This window comes from Aythya fuligula, chromosome 6, assembly GCF_009819795.1.
Source record: "Aythya fuligula isolate bAytFul2 chromosome 6, bAytFul2.pri, whole genome shotgun sequence".
Classification (NCBI taxonomy): domain Eukaryota; kingdom Metazoa; phylum Chordata; class Aves; order Anseriformes; family Anatidae; genus Aythya; species Aythya fuligula.
Window position 1 is genome coordinate 12196279 of NC_045564.1, and position 15479 is coordinate 12211757.

Sequence of the window (15479 nt, forward strand, 5' to 3'; positions counted from 1 at the left end):
CAGGCTAAGACAAGATTAGAAATAGATTTTTCTTTCATTAAAACAAACTTCTCTGGTACATAGTATAATATTATTCACAACAATGATCAATTATAACGTTATATCTTATAATCCCTTGTTTTCTCTAGCAAGCAATACTATAAATACCCCACAGATTCAGAATGGTGTATGGGGGGATGATGCATGAGTTATAAACCGTTCTTCTTGCAAAACAACTTGGCATCTTTTTAGCACGACACTCTGGATTTGTACATTTAAATACCAGCAGATAAGTAAAACTGAAATAGATGGGGGAATTGTAGTCCCTTTACCTTCTCATCTTTTGTGAGTTCTTGTTTATTCTGTGGTGCCAGCATCTCAGGCAGTACTTTTCATACTTAAACATCTGCTGTTTTGATTCCCCTGTTTAAATAGATTGGATTAGGAGGGGAGAAAACCATCTTCTCCTCCCCCTCGCCATTCTGCTCTAAAGCTTAGTTAAAAGGCTTGGCTGAAATGCAGCTTTTTTTTTTTCCCCCTAAACTGGTTCTGACTCTTACTTTTCAGCTACATCAAGATACAAGGTCAAATTAATTACTGTAAATTACATCCAGACTGTGTGTAAAGTTCTCTATGAATCTATAAGCCCATTGATTTTGATACGCTTCACTGTCTTAACTCGTGCTCTAAAATTACAGTAGTGTAGCTGAAATCAGAATCTGTTTAAATCTCTGCTATTTAGATCTAGGAAGCATTTAAGCTGGCATTTTAACTGCAGGAGGGTAACTATCAGAGACTATCCATTGAGAGTCTGTGTATGCTTTTAAACCTAATGGCAAAACCTTATTCTTATTTCATTTTTTAAAAGCAAAAAATAGTTCTCCAATAAAAGGACCACTTGCATGTTGGTGCAAGATGGGAAAAAGAACTTGTGTAACACCAAGCACTGTTCCTTATTCCTCTTCCAAGTATTCACCTGCTGACAAGAAATTCCAAAACCTCATGCTGTGCACAAATGAGCTCCAGCAAGATTATGAACTAATAATCTAAGATCTGAAATATAAGATTCCTAATCTAAAATTGAGAGTGGAACAGTCAAATATCTCTCGGAGCTTACAAGCATCTCAAATAGATTCTGGACCCTGATGGTACTCAGTGAAATTATGTCAGATTTTGACTTGCTGATTTTTATTTTATATATATAAATTATGATCAGAAACAATTCCCAAATTAACTTCAGATGGCTAAGATTCAGGTTGAAGTTGATGCAAAACTTGAGAGAAAAGATGAGAGAGATGGAAGTTTGTTTTTTAAATTAGAAAGTACTGTATTTACTTGAAGAGGGGAGATTAGAAAACAGATGTTTGTTGGGAATCCAAAACACATCATGTGAACAACTCTTCTCGCTAATGCACACCCGTGCCACACCTTCCAGGCTCCTGTTCAAAGCACATGTTTTCAGCAGATGCCTCTGGGTATCCACATCCACTGTTTGATGAGCAGTTTGCCTTCAAACTTCAAGTAACACAAACAAGGGATTTATGTCACTCATCAGCCTTCAGTTCTGTATGTGTTTTTAAAATGGAGAGTATAGCTTACTTGCTGTCATTCCCCTAGCCCCCAGATAACCTCTATATCACAGAAAGAAATAGTGATCTTGCTGGCAGAAACCTATGTATTACACTTCAGTTAATGTGGTAAACCTGAAATTGCTAAGCTGTTGTACCAGATATTAAGCTTATGCAGGGATATATGCACAGGCACAGTAATGATGTCATTTAGCATGGAGAATAATTTAAGTCTCCTCTTTCGTGTCGAATAGATTCAGTAAAGAATAATGTAGTTCCAACACTAGATACCATGTTTTGGCTTGTCAAATAATAAAAATGACTGAAAATAATTAGTATGTGTTAGTGGCAGAAAAAGTGATACCATTTTGTATTTGTATTCTCCATTTAAATTCATACTGACACTACTTACAGGTGCTTACGTTTATCTCTAATTTGACGTCCAGCTTTGCATCAGATGCCACCACATGTTCATCTCCATTCTTTGGTGAGTTTACTTCAATTTCCAATATTTCTGCTGCATTTTGCTGACCTGTCTTGTATATGGAAATCCACGAGGTGTGTGCACAAATAATGAACTGCAATGTTTTTCAACAACTGCAATAGATAATTAGATGATACAGTTAAAGGGGAATGATTAAGTCAGTGAGCATTTCCCAGATGCTCTTCTAAGTGATCTCAACTGCCTATCATGTAGTTTACAGCATCAGACTGAATGTCAGAACTTCTCTAGTCTAAATTTATAAGCCATAGATAATAGCATGATAAGGGGAGATTTTTTGAATAAGCAATTTTAATTATTGGAACGTTCCGCTATAACAAAAATTGGCATATCATTTTTCTCCATAAAGCTTTCTGTGACTGCTAGTTCACATTCAGGGATCGTTTCAAACATTCTAAGAAATTTCTTTGCTTAAAATATATGCTGAAAATCTCAGCAGAAATCTCAGAGTGCTTATTTCAATGTTTGTTTGGTTTTATAGTCCCTTAAACTTATAAGAAGATCCTCTGTGGCAATGCAATATAAATTGGTCGTGGGCTATTAGTTGCCCAATGAAATAAATTTCAAAGATATGCGAAGTTGACATTTGGAAGTTCTGAATATGAATCTTCAAACCAATGCAGAAATTTACATTTTTATCGTTTGAGTTATGCTTTCAGCATTCCATACAGTAAATGGCCTGATTTGGATGGTTGGTAGACTCATGCAGACTGAGCAGCTGTCTTTTCTAAATCAGATTCATCCAGCTTCTCACTGGCAGCTGAAAAGACACTTATTCTGGTGTTCATACAATTTCTAGGACAATTTTAATTGGTCACCACAACAGTTAATTTGAACGCAGGTTTTTGCCCCTTTTTTGCCCCTACAGAATTTGAGTTCTGTGACAAATGCTTCCATGAAATAGACTTGGTGATTCGAACTTGGTTGGACTTTTATTTTATTTTTTTGGCGTATGAATTGTAACATAAGCTACTGTAACCTGTTGCTTTCTAACAGTCTGTGCAGCTCTTTGCATCTGTGTGACTTCTCTCACCTGAGGTGTCCAGCTTGGCCACAAGTATGCATTCTCAAAGTATGCTTAGTAAAAACCTACAGGTAAACAATAACTAATTCTACTAAACGTGAATATGTAGTTTCCATTAGAATTATATTCCTTTTTCCACATATATTTTTCCTTCCAAGCTTTCTGAAATATTTGTTTAAATTGTAGGAGTAATTTTAATCTCTCATAACATACGTATGCTGAAATCTTGGGAAAATCTTGGGAAGCATGTGGAGTTTATACTGAAAATTTATCCGCTTACACAAAACTCATTTAGGATCATATAGGGATATTTTAATTAAGGAAAAACCTTGCTACCAATAGCAGCAAGAAGCCCTTTTTTAAAAACAAAACAAAACACAAACTATAACTGTGTGAGCTACGGGCTGTGTCAAACAAACTGATAGTGTTTCCAGTGTAGGTATGCTATCGAATGTGGCAGTGGGTTAGGAAAGTTATTTGAAAAGCTGGTAGGTGATTTGTGTTGAGAAAAGCTCTTCTATTTTAAATGCCTAAACACTAGAATAATCTCCAAACAAGATGCTTGTAGAAACTTAACTGATGTGCTTGTAAAGTGACTTTTTACTGTTTATCAGGAAGTCCAATGGCACAGTATTCTTAACTTTCTCTGGAAGTTTAAAAAATGTATTTGGCAAATTTAGTGGTATACTATGCAATAATAAAAATATAAGTTGCAGATGAAGAATGATAAATTCATTATTAAAAAAAAAATAACCTGCAATAAGTCTACTTGTTATTTGCATAATTCAGCAGCCTTTTGTGCATTGGCCACGAAGATTCTTTAAAAAAAAAAAAAAAACAAAAAAAAAGACAACCTCATAAAAATGGTGTCAGACTTCAGTTTGGTAACTGAAGTGTTTAAGCTGTGAGGAGAATAGTTCAAAAAATATGCTAAACTTAATTTTACATTATAGATGTAAAATTAGTTTAATCTTAATTGACTTTTTAGGACTTCTACTTAGGCTTTCTTCAAAAATAAACTGACTTACAGCTCAGTTCTGAACAAGAAATGGTGACAAGTGATCTTATTTGCAAAAAGATGAAAATTGAATTGTTCTTCAGTTTAGCAGAGGAGAGACTGGAACTGATCAAATATAACTCTAGGGCTGAATTTTATTTTTATTCAGTTGGTGATTAAATAATAAAGTGACTTGCTTAATTGTAAGATTTTTCCATTAATTACTTTTCACAGAAATTTGTTGTTGATTTTTCCCACATGAAATAATGACATTTTTAATATATCAGGGCCAATTAGTTAAAAAAATAGTTTTATGGAGAATTCTTATGTTGAGAGGGAAGGGAAGAGTAGTATGGAGTAGGTCTAATTTCTCTGAACAGACAGTCATGAAATTTTCACTAAGATCTAGTAAAACCATGTTGGTCTTACGTTGCACAGTCTGGCAATAGATCCTGTGCCAAATTCATATAAATGCTTTGAAATATTTTATTATGGATTAAACAACTTCTTAGTAAATGATGTGTGGGTAGAGCAAAGCCCACAAGTCTGGAGACAGTTAGACATACTGAGAAAGATTGATGTTCAAGAATGCCAAGATGATGCTGAAACAGGCAAGTTGCTCTATCTGTAAGCAAATGACTGCAGCCTTTGGCCATTCTGTGCTGTTCTCCACAAAGAAGTATTAAAAAAAAATAAAATCACCCAACAGTTCTATTCATACAACTCCCTCTATAAGTGTGCATATGTATGTCTGCGTAAGTTTTGCATGCTCACAAATTTAACGTGAAAGAAGCACTTAAAATGGAATACCAAATTTTACATTTCTTTTTTTTTTTTTCAAAACAGTTTGCTGCTTAAATGTTTTGAAACACTTATTTCTTATAAATATTAATTGCATTTGTCCTATTTATCCTAGAAATACTATATATAAGACAGAAGGAGAGTTCAGTCCCTGTAGAGAGTTTAAAAAGCAGCTCTGCCATTCTGGTATAGATTTTGGATGTTAAAAATACAACTTCAGTGTGAGTATTCTACAGATGCAGATTTTAAACCATACTGATAGGATGATTTAGATACAAGTTGCGTTATAAACAGATAGCTGACTTTATTCAGTTTGTTTTGATATTTTTGATAATTTCAGTTGATTACTGGAGTGAAATCTAAGTTGTGACTTGACTGTGTTGTAAGTACTGTTTTACAATAATCTAGTAGTAATGCCAGTTCAGATTTTGTTTCACCATCTACATTTGCACTGCAAATATACTAAGTGTTATCCTAAAAAGCAGACTGCATTTGTCAGTAAAGGACCTAATCTTAAAAACTGCCAACCACCGTACTTAGATTAGAGTTGAAGTCTGATTTTTACATCAAGTGAGGCACTAAACCAATGAACTATAGATAAAAGTTTATTTTTTTAAAGGGAAAGATAAACTCAAAAATAATTTAGTCCAGTGAGTAATTTTTCTTTAAGTGTCAGGAACAGTTTACTGTTATTAACAGGTCTATACAAATAGCCATTTAAAAGATCTTAAATTGAAAGCAATTGACAAGGGAGGAAACAGCCTTTGCTTTGTTTCACAGTAGTCATGGTTGAAGCTGCTGGTTGTCATTCTGTTGTTACAGATACAGGTTAATAAGACAAAAAGTAGGAACAACTGCTCTCTGAGCAACAAAAACCTCCTTCAGGTGTTAACGGAGTGACTGCTGCAAAATGTTTTTTAAAAAAATCTTCTGGCAGTTGTCCTTCATGCTCCAACGTCAGAGGCTGTGGCTGGGTATCTGTAGCAATATAGTTTGTTGTCTGCACCACCACTCAATAGTAACTGATGACAGGAAAAGAAAATTGTGATTAATACCAGAACTAAGCAAAATACCCAAACAAAATTTAAGAGACACTCATCTTTTTCTCCTTTGAAGACATGAACAGGAAAAGCAACAAATAATGAACTGTTAATGCATGACTAAAACTCAAACTGTGGAAGCAATCTCCTCCTGAAATTAGGAGAAAAAGGTTTTGTGGAAAACTTCTAAAGTTCCTCCTGCCTTTTCCTGTTGCCTAATAGGAACCTTATTGAGAGTTTTAAATCTTAACAAAATATTTTCTTAATTTTATGCATGTGTGTACCACTAGAGTAGCAGAACAGCTTGCTATAGAGGATTATAAAGTTCCTCCATTCCTCATGTAATGCCATGCCACAGCTCTCAGTTCATGCTGCTCTTTTAGTCTCTATGGCAGCAAACAGTACTGTGGAACATGTTTTTTGTTGTTGTTTTTTTACCCACTGTCAACCAAAGCAACTACTCAAACTTCCTGATGTCTTCCACTGTTAAGCATAAAGGAAGAAATATTGCTTTTAGTGTGCTTTGTAACCACAATGTATATAAATAGAATAACTTGCTTTTTGGATTCTTACCCCTGTTTCTGTCCAGTCCACACACAAAACCTTATCTTCATGAGCAGCCAAGTCATAGAGAGGAGCTTTGCAACTGGTAAAACACAAGTATTTATAGTCACGCATTTGAAATTGTGAGTAATTATAGTCAGCAAAATCAGTTACTAGAAGAAATACTGTCACAATGGTATCACACAGATGTGGTCTTAGCAGTTAAACATTTTAACTTTTGGATCTCCACTGTCTGTGACATTTCCACTGCTTTCTCCACAGCTGTTTACAGTAGTTTTAACCTCTCCTACATCCCCAAAGAGAAAAGCGGTGGTGTTTTTCACCTTCTTCTAAGCTACTTCAGTAGCTTAGTAGCTTGTTCTTTCAATTACATTGGAAGTGTAATGACTTCTTTTTTTTTTTTTTTTAGGAACAGTTTATTATATATTTTTTCTTCCATTTAGATACTGTTTGACTATTTTTTTTTCCAGGAAAAGCCATTTATATCTTCTGAATGCAAACCAATTCATTTTTCAGAAATTTGTTATGGAAGTTCTGAAAAGAGTAGCAAGTTCATTATTCATGCTATTAGGTTCATTTTATAGAAGTAGTATGTGTTTTGTTCCTTGAGATAGAGCAATGTGTAACAGACTTTCTGCTGTTCTTAATCCCAGTAGCAATGTTAGAGTTCCTGCCTTCTGCATTTCAATCAATGCTGTTCTTAATGCCAAGTCAATCATGTGCTGGAACACCATACAGCTATTACAGATATTAAGCCATAGGTCATCATGTCGATTACAAATACTTTTCTTCCTTTCATTATATGCTTGACTTCTAAATCCTAGAGGATTTCCAGAAATACTAAAGGAATTTCCAATAAATTTCTCAGACTGATCTCACTAATTCATTGTGTTAACTGACCATGTACGCTTACATTCCTTTGACTAGTAAGGAACACATTTATTTTACCTCCTTGTGTCCCACAGCTTCACAATGTTGTCCAGAGAACCAGAGATCAGCTGATGCTCATGGGTGGGTGACCACTTCACAGATGTCACCCAGCCTGTATGAGAAGTCAGAGACAGGAGAACCAAGGAGCCATCTGGACAAAAGAGAAAAGCTACTCAGCAGATGTCAACTGAAACAGGCCTTTGAAGATGCATCCAAAATCCAGTGGGGAAAAAAAAGTCAGCAACACATTTGTGTTCAAGGTAAGTGTTGATATTCTAATACCCTGCAATTCTAATTTCATAAATCAAAGTGAACTTGAAGAAAGTGAACGTTGGGGGGGGGAAAAAAAGCTACCCAAGTTCTGGTAAAAAATAATTTAAAACAATCAAAATGTATTTTCTAGTCCCTAAACTCTCTTTACATTTAAGATTTTTGAAAAAAAAATGTTTTTATTATTAAAAAATAAGATAATACTGTTATACTGCTGAACTCTGGATGAGATTTATAGGTGCTAAACAAGTAAATATATCTATGAAATAAATCTGGCTGATTCAGTCATAACTGACTAGCAGTCCTGTCAGAGATGACACCACTATAGCATAACAAAGTGACCACTGTTTTACTTTAATGATGGTCCTACCTACCAATAGAGGGACTGAATCTTTTTTAAGAAAAAAGTTCAGGTTTTGCAAAAACCCAGTTGAATATACTTTAGGTTGTCCTTTTTTCTTCAAACTTACTAAGTGAAGTTCTCTAAATCACTAGGTAAAAAAATCAAAAGAGTCTTGTACCAAGTTAGAGAAAATAGAACTAATGTCTATATTTAACAAATGGCTTGTTTCAAGCAAAGGCACCAGAAAACACTTCTTGAAATGTCTCCTAACAGGGAGAAATTCTGATTTTTGGAGGAAAAAAAAAAAAGACTTAACGAATGTGCATTATTTTGTTTCACCTTTGCTGCGAGGATCCCATAGTCTAATATGTCTGTCAGTGCTCCCAGATGCAAGACGTCGACAAAGTGTTGAGTAGGAGACAGAATTAAACACTTTGTTTCCCGTCTGTCAAAAGAAAAAAAAAAAAAAAGAAAAAAAAATTAGGGGGGGGCGGGGAGGACTCTTTAAGCTGGATATACAAAGTACAGTGATCTCACCAAAGTTGATTTGAGACCTCCTGTCTCAGCATCCCAGAGCTTAATGGTATGGTCCCACGATGCACTGCAAATTTCTTCAGCATCTGACCACAGTACGGAGGAGATGGCTTCTGTGTGGCCAGAGAGGGTTGCCAGGGGAGTCTAGAATTTGAAAGTGAGAAGAGATTAGATTGAGTATCATTTATACATTTGTTCTTTCAATAAATAAAAGAAAGAATCTGGTCGTTCTCAGGCACATCACAGGAATTTTTTGGTCTAGTAAATATTAACAAATAACAATTACTTTCTATGGTCACACTTCCCAGATAAATTCCTGGACAAACCTGGAGTTCATCTTACCCTTGTTAGTCCCAACTGTTCTGTTTTCTGCTTCTTCCGTGGTCTGTTTGCTGCTTCTTCCATTTCATCCTCTTCATCTGTAGGGACTATGACAAAAGACAGGCCTGATCTAGAGGTTTCTGAAGTTGTAATAGTGTTTTTAAGACCATCCTGCCTCACCAAAAATCCCAACAGTAAGTCAAGTGCAGGGTAAACACAATCTTTCTTTTAGATACAGTACCTACATATATACACCCAACTGGAAAAATATGACTGGTAACAGTGATAGAGAACATGCAGATTTAAACAAACAAACAAACAAACAAAAAAAAACAACAAAAAACTGTTTCTAGAAAAGACCTGACTATCTTATTGTCCTCCATACTGTGGTGTTGATAGACCTGAAAAATCACCCACAAACCTTTGTTTTGTAGAGTCTATATTAAAACCTGCATGTTTAAATAAAACAGACACAAAATATTGTGTTCTGAATAAAGCAGCAACAGGTTGTTAATAACCACACCTGAAAATTTTACCACCCAAAACAGTAATTTAAAATAGCTATGTACAGGCTTACAAAGCTATTGTTGTGTCTGTGTCCCGTCCCCTCCCAAAAAAAGTCAAAGCTTGCTTTTATTGAAATTCAAGTTTTCATTATAAAGTATTCATGTATTCATCATGCAGGCTGTTCTAAGTACAGTTCTGAAGACAGCCAAGGATCCCAGACTAGACTTATCTTACCTGCAGACCAAATCTTTAACATTTTATCCCAAGACCCACTGCAGAACTGTAAAAATAGAAACATTTTGTTAAAAGTTGATCCAGACAGGCCTTGCAGGCCATACTAAGTACAGTTCCTGCTTGGAAAAAAATAACCAATGGATTCTGAGCTCCTCAAATGAGACCAAAGAAGTTTTTGTATAGATCAAATGACTCTTTTTTCCCCTCCTTTCTTTGCAGGAAGAATATCTAGAAAACATCTCTTTCTTTCATCACCAGATTTTATTTTAATCCTTTTGTTACTGAGGCAAGCTGAGAGGGGTGACTACCTTCGGTATGAATGCTCTTACGTACTGAAGTCCTGAAGGGAAAGGACCTCTTCTGTCACTTGCTTTTTATGAATATCACTCTTGAAATATTTTTTTCCCATTCAAAACTACTGTGGAAATACAGGTTGAATTTGAAAATAGTTCATTATAACCTGTATTCATGTCTGTTAAATGCAATGTTTCCTTAAAAATGAACATTCAGCTTCACTGAACAGAAGTCAAAAGCAGCAGTATAATGGCTTGGCTATCTAAAGTCACTTTCAGCTTTTTGTCATACTAGAGGTAAGTGCACTGCTTTGTTGAAAAGATTTAGTGTTGATGTAGCACATGTAATCTTTAATAACCATCATAACAGGAATGGAAAAATCAGTGTGTTGGTCACAATAACACAATGACCAGTAATACCGAGGGCCAAAAAAAATATATTTTTGAGATATAGGTTGCTAAAATCCCAAAAAACAGGTTTCTTTTAAGAAGTCACTCACTTTAGTTCGCGTGCAATCAACAGCTACAGAGTCCACGCTCCCAGCATGCCCCCTGCAGCAGTGAAGGGCTTTCACTTTGTTCTTCTCTGCATTCCACTCCCAGAGCAGGATAGTTTGATCCATAGATGCACTGAGTAACAGGCAGGATAGACTATCTGAGGAAGAAAGAAGTCATGTTCACACCAAATTCAGCTTACCAAAGCATTTATAGTAATTATTCTAGTTGAAGATGAAATAGTAGATAGAAACCCAGGCATGTCTCAGTTTACACTGTTATTCTGCAAATACAATTAATGTAAATATTTACATACAAAATACTGCATACAAATATTTACAGATATATACATACAATATACAGATATTTACTGAAAGGATGATAGACAATATGAATGCTAAAGTACAACATTCATTACTGTAATGGTGCCAGTAAAACAAGCTGTTAACTTCATTATCAAGACTTCTGACAAGAGGCTGAAGTAATTTTTAACATCTAGATTTCTAGACATTGTCCTGGGCAATGTGTTGAAGGTGTCCTGTTTGAGCAGGGGGCTTGGACCAGATGATTTCCAGAGGTCCCTTCCAACTGTAACCATTCTGTGATTATTGAATAGTCATTCACTGTTGTTTCAACATAGTCAACACTGACATTTATCCCCCAATAAATCAAGCTATTACTGCTCCCATAAGATATATGCTGACCTTGCTTCACCCATGCCACATCCTTCACTACTTCTGTATGCCCAGCTATTGTCATGATAGATTTTCCTTCCAAAGACCAGATTCGAGCAGTCTGATCATAGCAGCCAGTTAATATCCTGCAAAATACAGAATTTGAAGCATTCTTGTCTTTAAAAACAAACATGTTTTTATGAAAGAACACAACAACCAGAAACTGAAAAAAAAATAGTAACATAGTAACTGGTTAGGTGAAATTAATTTAAAATGTAACTACTTTGTATTAAAAACAAACAAAAAAAACTTGGAAAAGTAAAAATATATATATTTTGTTACAGTGCAAGGCTAGGAGTAAAGGAGAAGAGCAATGAGAGGGAGTACTGCATATTCTGGTAGGTGAAGCTTAACATCTCATACGTTATTTAAAATAAAAGATGCTGTTATTGTAGTATGTTACATGAGGATCTCAAAGCACTTTCGAATCATTATTTACTAGAGAAGCATGGCCTAGCTGTTTGGAAATAAATTTAAAAATATTGTACAAAAGGACAATTATAAGTGCATTTTAAAGAAAAGCTCAGCACAAAGCTACACAATTGTATTTGTTACTACATGAATGTCACATTTGAAGTCTAAAGGATTTAAGCTTTAAAATAGAAATCTTGGTGTCCTTTAAGAAATAGTGAGCAGTATTTGTGTTACCCATTTCTACTAACGGCATCTCAAGCAGTTGTTTTCTGCTGTGTTAAAGTTGCTGTCAGCAGAGAACAGAGATATTAAAATCGAACTCCTTACAAAAGCAAGTAGTGTCTGACTGACTTGCTAGGTTAAAAAGAAAAATCAGAACAGATCAAGAAAAAAACAGACATAAAGATACAGAATAGGACTTCATTTGACACCATGGAGTCTTCTGCATACAACAGGAATAAGTAATACAGACTTAGAACTGGTTTACTGTGGTACCATTCTTCAGTGGCTTGAACAGAACTGATCCAGTCATCATGGAAGATGCACTCCTCTGGTTGAGGGGCCATGTATTTCTCCACATACTCTATTTCCACCACTTCTTCCTGAGTTCACAGACAGAAGAGTTATTTAGTGCAGTTTAATTTTTCTTAATAGCAATTATACTTAATTTTAGTGTGGTACAGATATAAAAGTTTATTGAACCAAATGTCTCAGTATCCAAGTATTATCGCTTTCCATAGTTTTAGCAAGTTACAATTAATGGCAAGCTGAAAGCAAAATGAAATAGTTATAGTTTTCAGGTTCCTCTTTACTGTATCTACCTATGTAAAAGTCGTGTCTAAAGTAATTCATGAATTTGACTTTTTTAGAGGTGATGCTAACCTCTCCTTTTATCTCTCAATGTAACTGAGCACGGGAAGCTAAAACATGTTAGTGATAAACTACATGCAACAATAATTTACCCTCTAAATTGTATAAAGACAACAGTTTGGATTAAGGGTGTTTCTTGCACTGCTCTGTCCTCTACTGTCTAATCATTCTGCAGTTGAGAATGACTTTAAACATACACAACTTTTGTGTAAGTTAGGAAAGGAGAAGAACTGAGCAGGGCAACTTTTCATCAGCTTAGAGATTTACCTAGTTAGGGTGACAGGGTGATACCTTTCTTGAACTGAGAGATGTTGGCTAAATCTGTTTTGCGAAAGAAAGCAAGCATGGCTTACCGTGGAGATATTTTCCATCTCCATGTGTGTGACCAGTGGCATACGCAAAAACTGGCCATTGATAAGGAAGTCAAATTCCACATACTTGTGGTCAGCTGAAACAAAGCAGAATTCACTCTCAGGTAGTGCTGTTTAACAGATGCTATCAAGAACAACTTCGCTCTGGGGCTGGCTCAGGAGAACAGACCCAGCATGAGCATTAAAAGCTCAGCCAGGCGGCCACGCGTGGGCAGCCCACGGCGTTACGCGAGGGGAGGGAAGGGAGGCTCGCTGCGAGCCACGGGGGCTCTGCCGGCTGCCTGCGCCCGCCCGCTGCTCCCCGGGCCCCTCCGTGCGGCCCCGGCCCGGCCCCGAAGCGCAGGGCCGAGGCGGGGCCTGCGGCGGAGCCCCCAGCCCGGCACCTACCGTCGGCGGCCACCAGCAGCTTGTTGATGAGGTGGCTGAGGTCGGTGATCTCGGAGGCCGCGGGCACGGAGAAGGGCACATCCTCCACGGCGTACCTGCGGGCACGCGGCGCCGTTAGCCGGCCCTGCGCGGGGGCCTCCCCGTACCCCCCCACCCATCCCAACCCGGCGCGGCCTCACCTGGGGTTCTCGGTGCGGAACCGCGCCGTGAGCTGCGCCATGCTGCTGCTGGCGGTGCTGTTGCTGGCGGTGCTGCAGCGCCCGGCCTGCCCCTGCCCCACGCGGCCGCAGCCCCCGCCAGGCCGCGCGCCGCCTCCCCGCTGCCGGCGCGCCCCCTGCCGGCCGCTGGGCGCCGCGCGTGCGCCGAGGGGCGGCCTCCATGGCGGCGCCGGCGGGAGCCGAGGCGAGGTGGGGCGGGCTCGCTCCGGGGGTCGGGGCCGGGCTCCCCTCGCCCCCGGGCTGGGGGAGAGAGAGCGGCGGGGCGGGGGCGCGGCGCCCCGCGGCGAGGGGTGGCAGGGGGCCGGCGGAGGCAGCCTGGCGGCGGCCGGGCTGACGGGGCGCCGCCCCCTCGCTGAGAGGCAGCGGCCGGCCCTGCCCCGCGGCGGTGGGGAAGGTCCTGCCCCGGGCGGAGGGGAGCCGAGCACCCCGGGGTGGGGGGCACCGGCACCTGCGGCTCGCCTCTGCACTGGGTTCTCCCGCCCCTCCGCGGCGCCCCCGGCAGCGGGCGGGGCCCAGCCCCAGTGGCCCCGCGCCCCCCGGAGCCGCCCCGCGGTTCCCTGAGGGGTCCCCCTGAGCCCTGCCGAGCACCTGGGCGCTTCCCAAACCTTCCGTGCGCTCCGTGCTGTACCCGCCTGCTGCTGTACCGCGGACACGAGCTGAGTCTCGAGCCCGGCACCAGCTAACGTTAAGCTAGTTTAGCTGCCTGCTTGAGGACAGTGCTCTGCTCCAGTTTCGTCCCCGTTACGTTTCGCTGTAATTCATGCCCTTTATAATGGTTTGCTTGTTAGAGCGGTCTCAACAGAGGCAGCTTTTTCAGAGGAAGTGTTGTGTTAAGCTTTGCAATTATTTTAAATCTTTTTATAAAACCTTCTAATTATTATAGGGAAAACTGAGAAAGAATTGTTAGCAAGGCTTCCAACTGTATTTGCCATCATGAAGTGTAAACTGAGGCCAAGATGAGGCACATTGCTATCAGCAGTGCTGAAAACATGAATTTAGTCGAGCTTTGGTTTATCTTTTTTCTTTTTTTAACAGGGGTGCGCACTGAAGACTCCTGTCTGTAAATGTAAGGGAATGGGCTTATTATCAAAATGGTCTCACATGTTTTCTTCAAGTTCAGTTTTCTTCTAAGAGAAGAGAGACTAAAATCTTGCATAATTTCCTCAGCGTTAAAATAACTTGATTTGGGATTTTGGAAGACAGTACTTCTGTTTGGGTCTGCCTGCATATAGCCCTCAGAAAGAGCCCTCATAACTGAGGGAAGGCAGAAACACACAGTCACGTGAGACCTGAGAGTTACATTGGTCTAGAACTGGTGTAGTTGTAGTTGGTTTGTAGGTGTTGCCTCAGCATCAGGTCTGCCTGCCTTTTGCTGAGTGATCTTGTTTGTCTTTGGAACTGAACTGCTGATGGTAGTATAGTAAGCTACGTTGCAGTGCCTGATGATTGCTCTCTTGAAGATCCCATCACTAAGACTTCTTAAAATACTAGTGATGGTTGCAATACTTACCTGTGCTAGCAGTTTCTGTGGCTGCCAGCTCTCTGTGGAGTCAAACTGAGGGCAGCAGCAGTTGCAGATACTGTTTTATTTTGAGCAGGGTGCTTCTCAATGGGGAGGCAGGGTGACAGAAGCGGTGCTGCAGTGTTAGGGTGCTGACCCTTGAGTGGGAAGCAGCCATGGAGCAGTGGGCTTGGCAGAGAGCAGCACGTAGGTGGCTCTCCTGGTGCTGTGCTGAGCCTGAAGCTGAGGCAAAGAGCTGCCAGCACTTGAGCTGTGCGTGGGGGATACAGCTGTTGATTCAGTTTTTACGCTAAGTTAAACTCCCACCTTTCTCTCTCAACTTCTTGCTAAATGTAGCAAGCCATGGTGTTACATATGTGCCACAAAAATTTCAATTGTAAAACATTTATGAAAAAGAGGGATGCTTGCGTATTATTCACTTTTTCATGACAAATATCCATGCATATATCTATGAACAGGATTTAGTTGTCTTATTTGGAGAATTAGTTGACAATATTTATCTAACTATGCCATTTATTAGTTATGTATGTGTTTATACAAGGTCACTGAACAGAAATATAC

The 15479-nt window shown here is 39.1% G+C and overlaps 2 protein-coding genes across 2 annotated transcripts in view; one reads left to right on the plus strand and one right to left on the minus strand.

Annotated features, from left to right (window-relative positions):
• Positions 1–5521: 5521 nt before the first annotated feature.
• Positions 5522–13398, minus strand: WDR12 (WD repeat domain 12). The gene is made up of 13 exons (XM_032190607.1): positions 13358–13398; positions 13179–13273; positions 12774–12868; positions 12046–12152; positions 11107–11222; positions 10408–10562; positions 9615–9660; positions 8895–8980; positions 8556–8696; positions 8358–8463; positions 7424–7556; positions 6485–6557; positions 5522–5893 (listed from the first exon to the last, which is right to left on the minus strand). Exons 1-13 carry the CDS (start codon positions 13396–13398, stop codon positions 5816–5818), a joined length of 1272 nt encoding a protein of 423 aa, XP_032046498.1. The 3' UTR covers positions 5522–5815.
• The window catches only part of CARF (calcium responsive transcription factor), a 43302-nt gene continuing 35319 nt past the window's right edge, over positions 7497–15479 (plus strand). The window contains exons 1-3 of the mRNA XM_032190606.1: positions 7497–7665; positions 9834–10204; positions 11421–11474. Of these exons, the coding sequence (XP_032046497.1) occupies positions 11450–11474 (25 nt within the window). The 5' untranslated portion in view covers positions 7497–7665; positions 9834–10204; positions 11421–11449. The remainder of the gene's footprint in view (positions 7666–9833; positions 10205–11420; positions 11475–15479) is intronic.

Excerpts from the sequence above, each read along its gene's own strand:
- WDR12 (XM_032190607.1), bottom strand. The coding sequence starts at position 13,398 with ATGGCGCAGCTCACGGCGCGGTTCCGCACCGAGAACCCCAG. Across the intron at positions 13,274-13,357 it reads TTCCGCACCGAGAACCCCAG|GTACGCCGTGGAGGATGTGC; the intron begins GTGAGGCCGCGC and ends GCGTGCCCGCAG. Across the intron at positions 11,223-12,045 it reads GTTCAAGCCACTGAAGAATG|GATATTAACTGGCTGCTATG; the intron begins GTACCACAGTAA and ends TGTATTTTGCAG.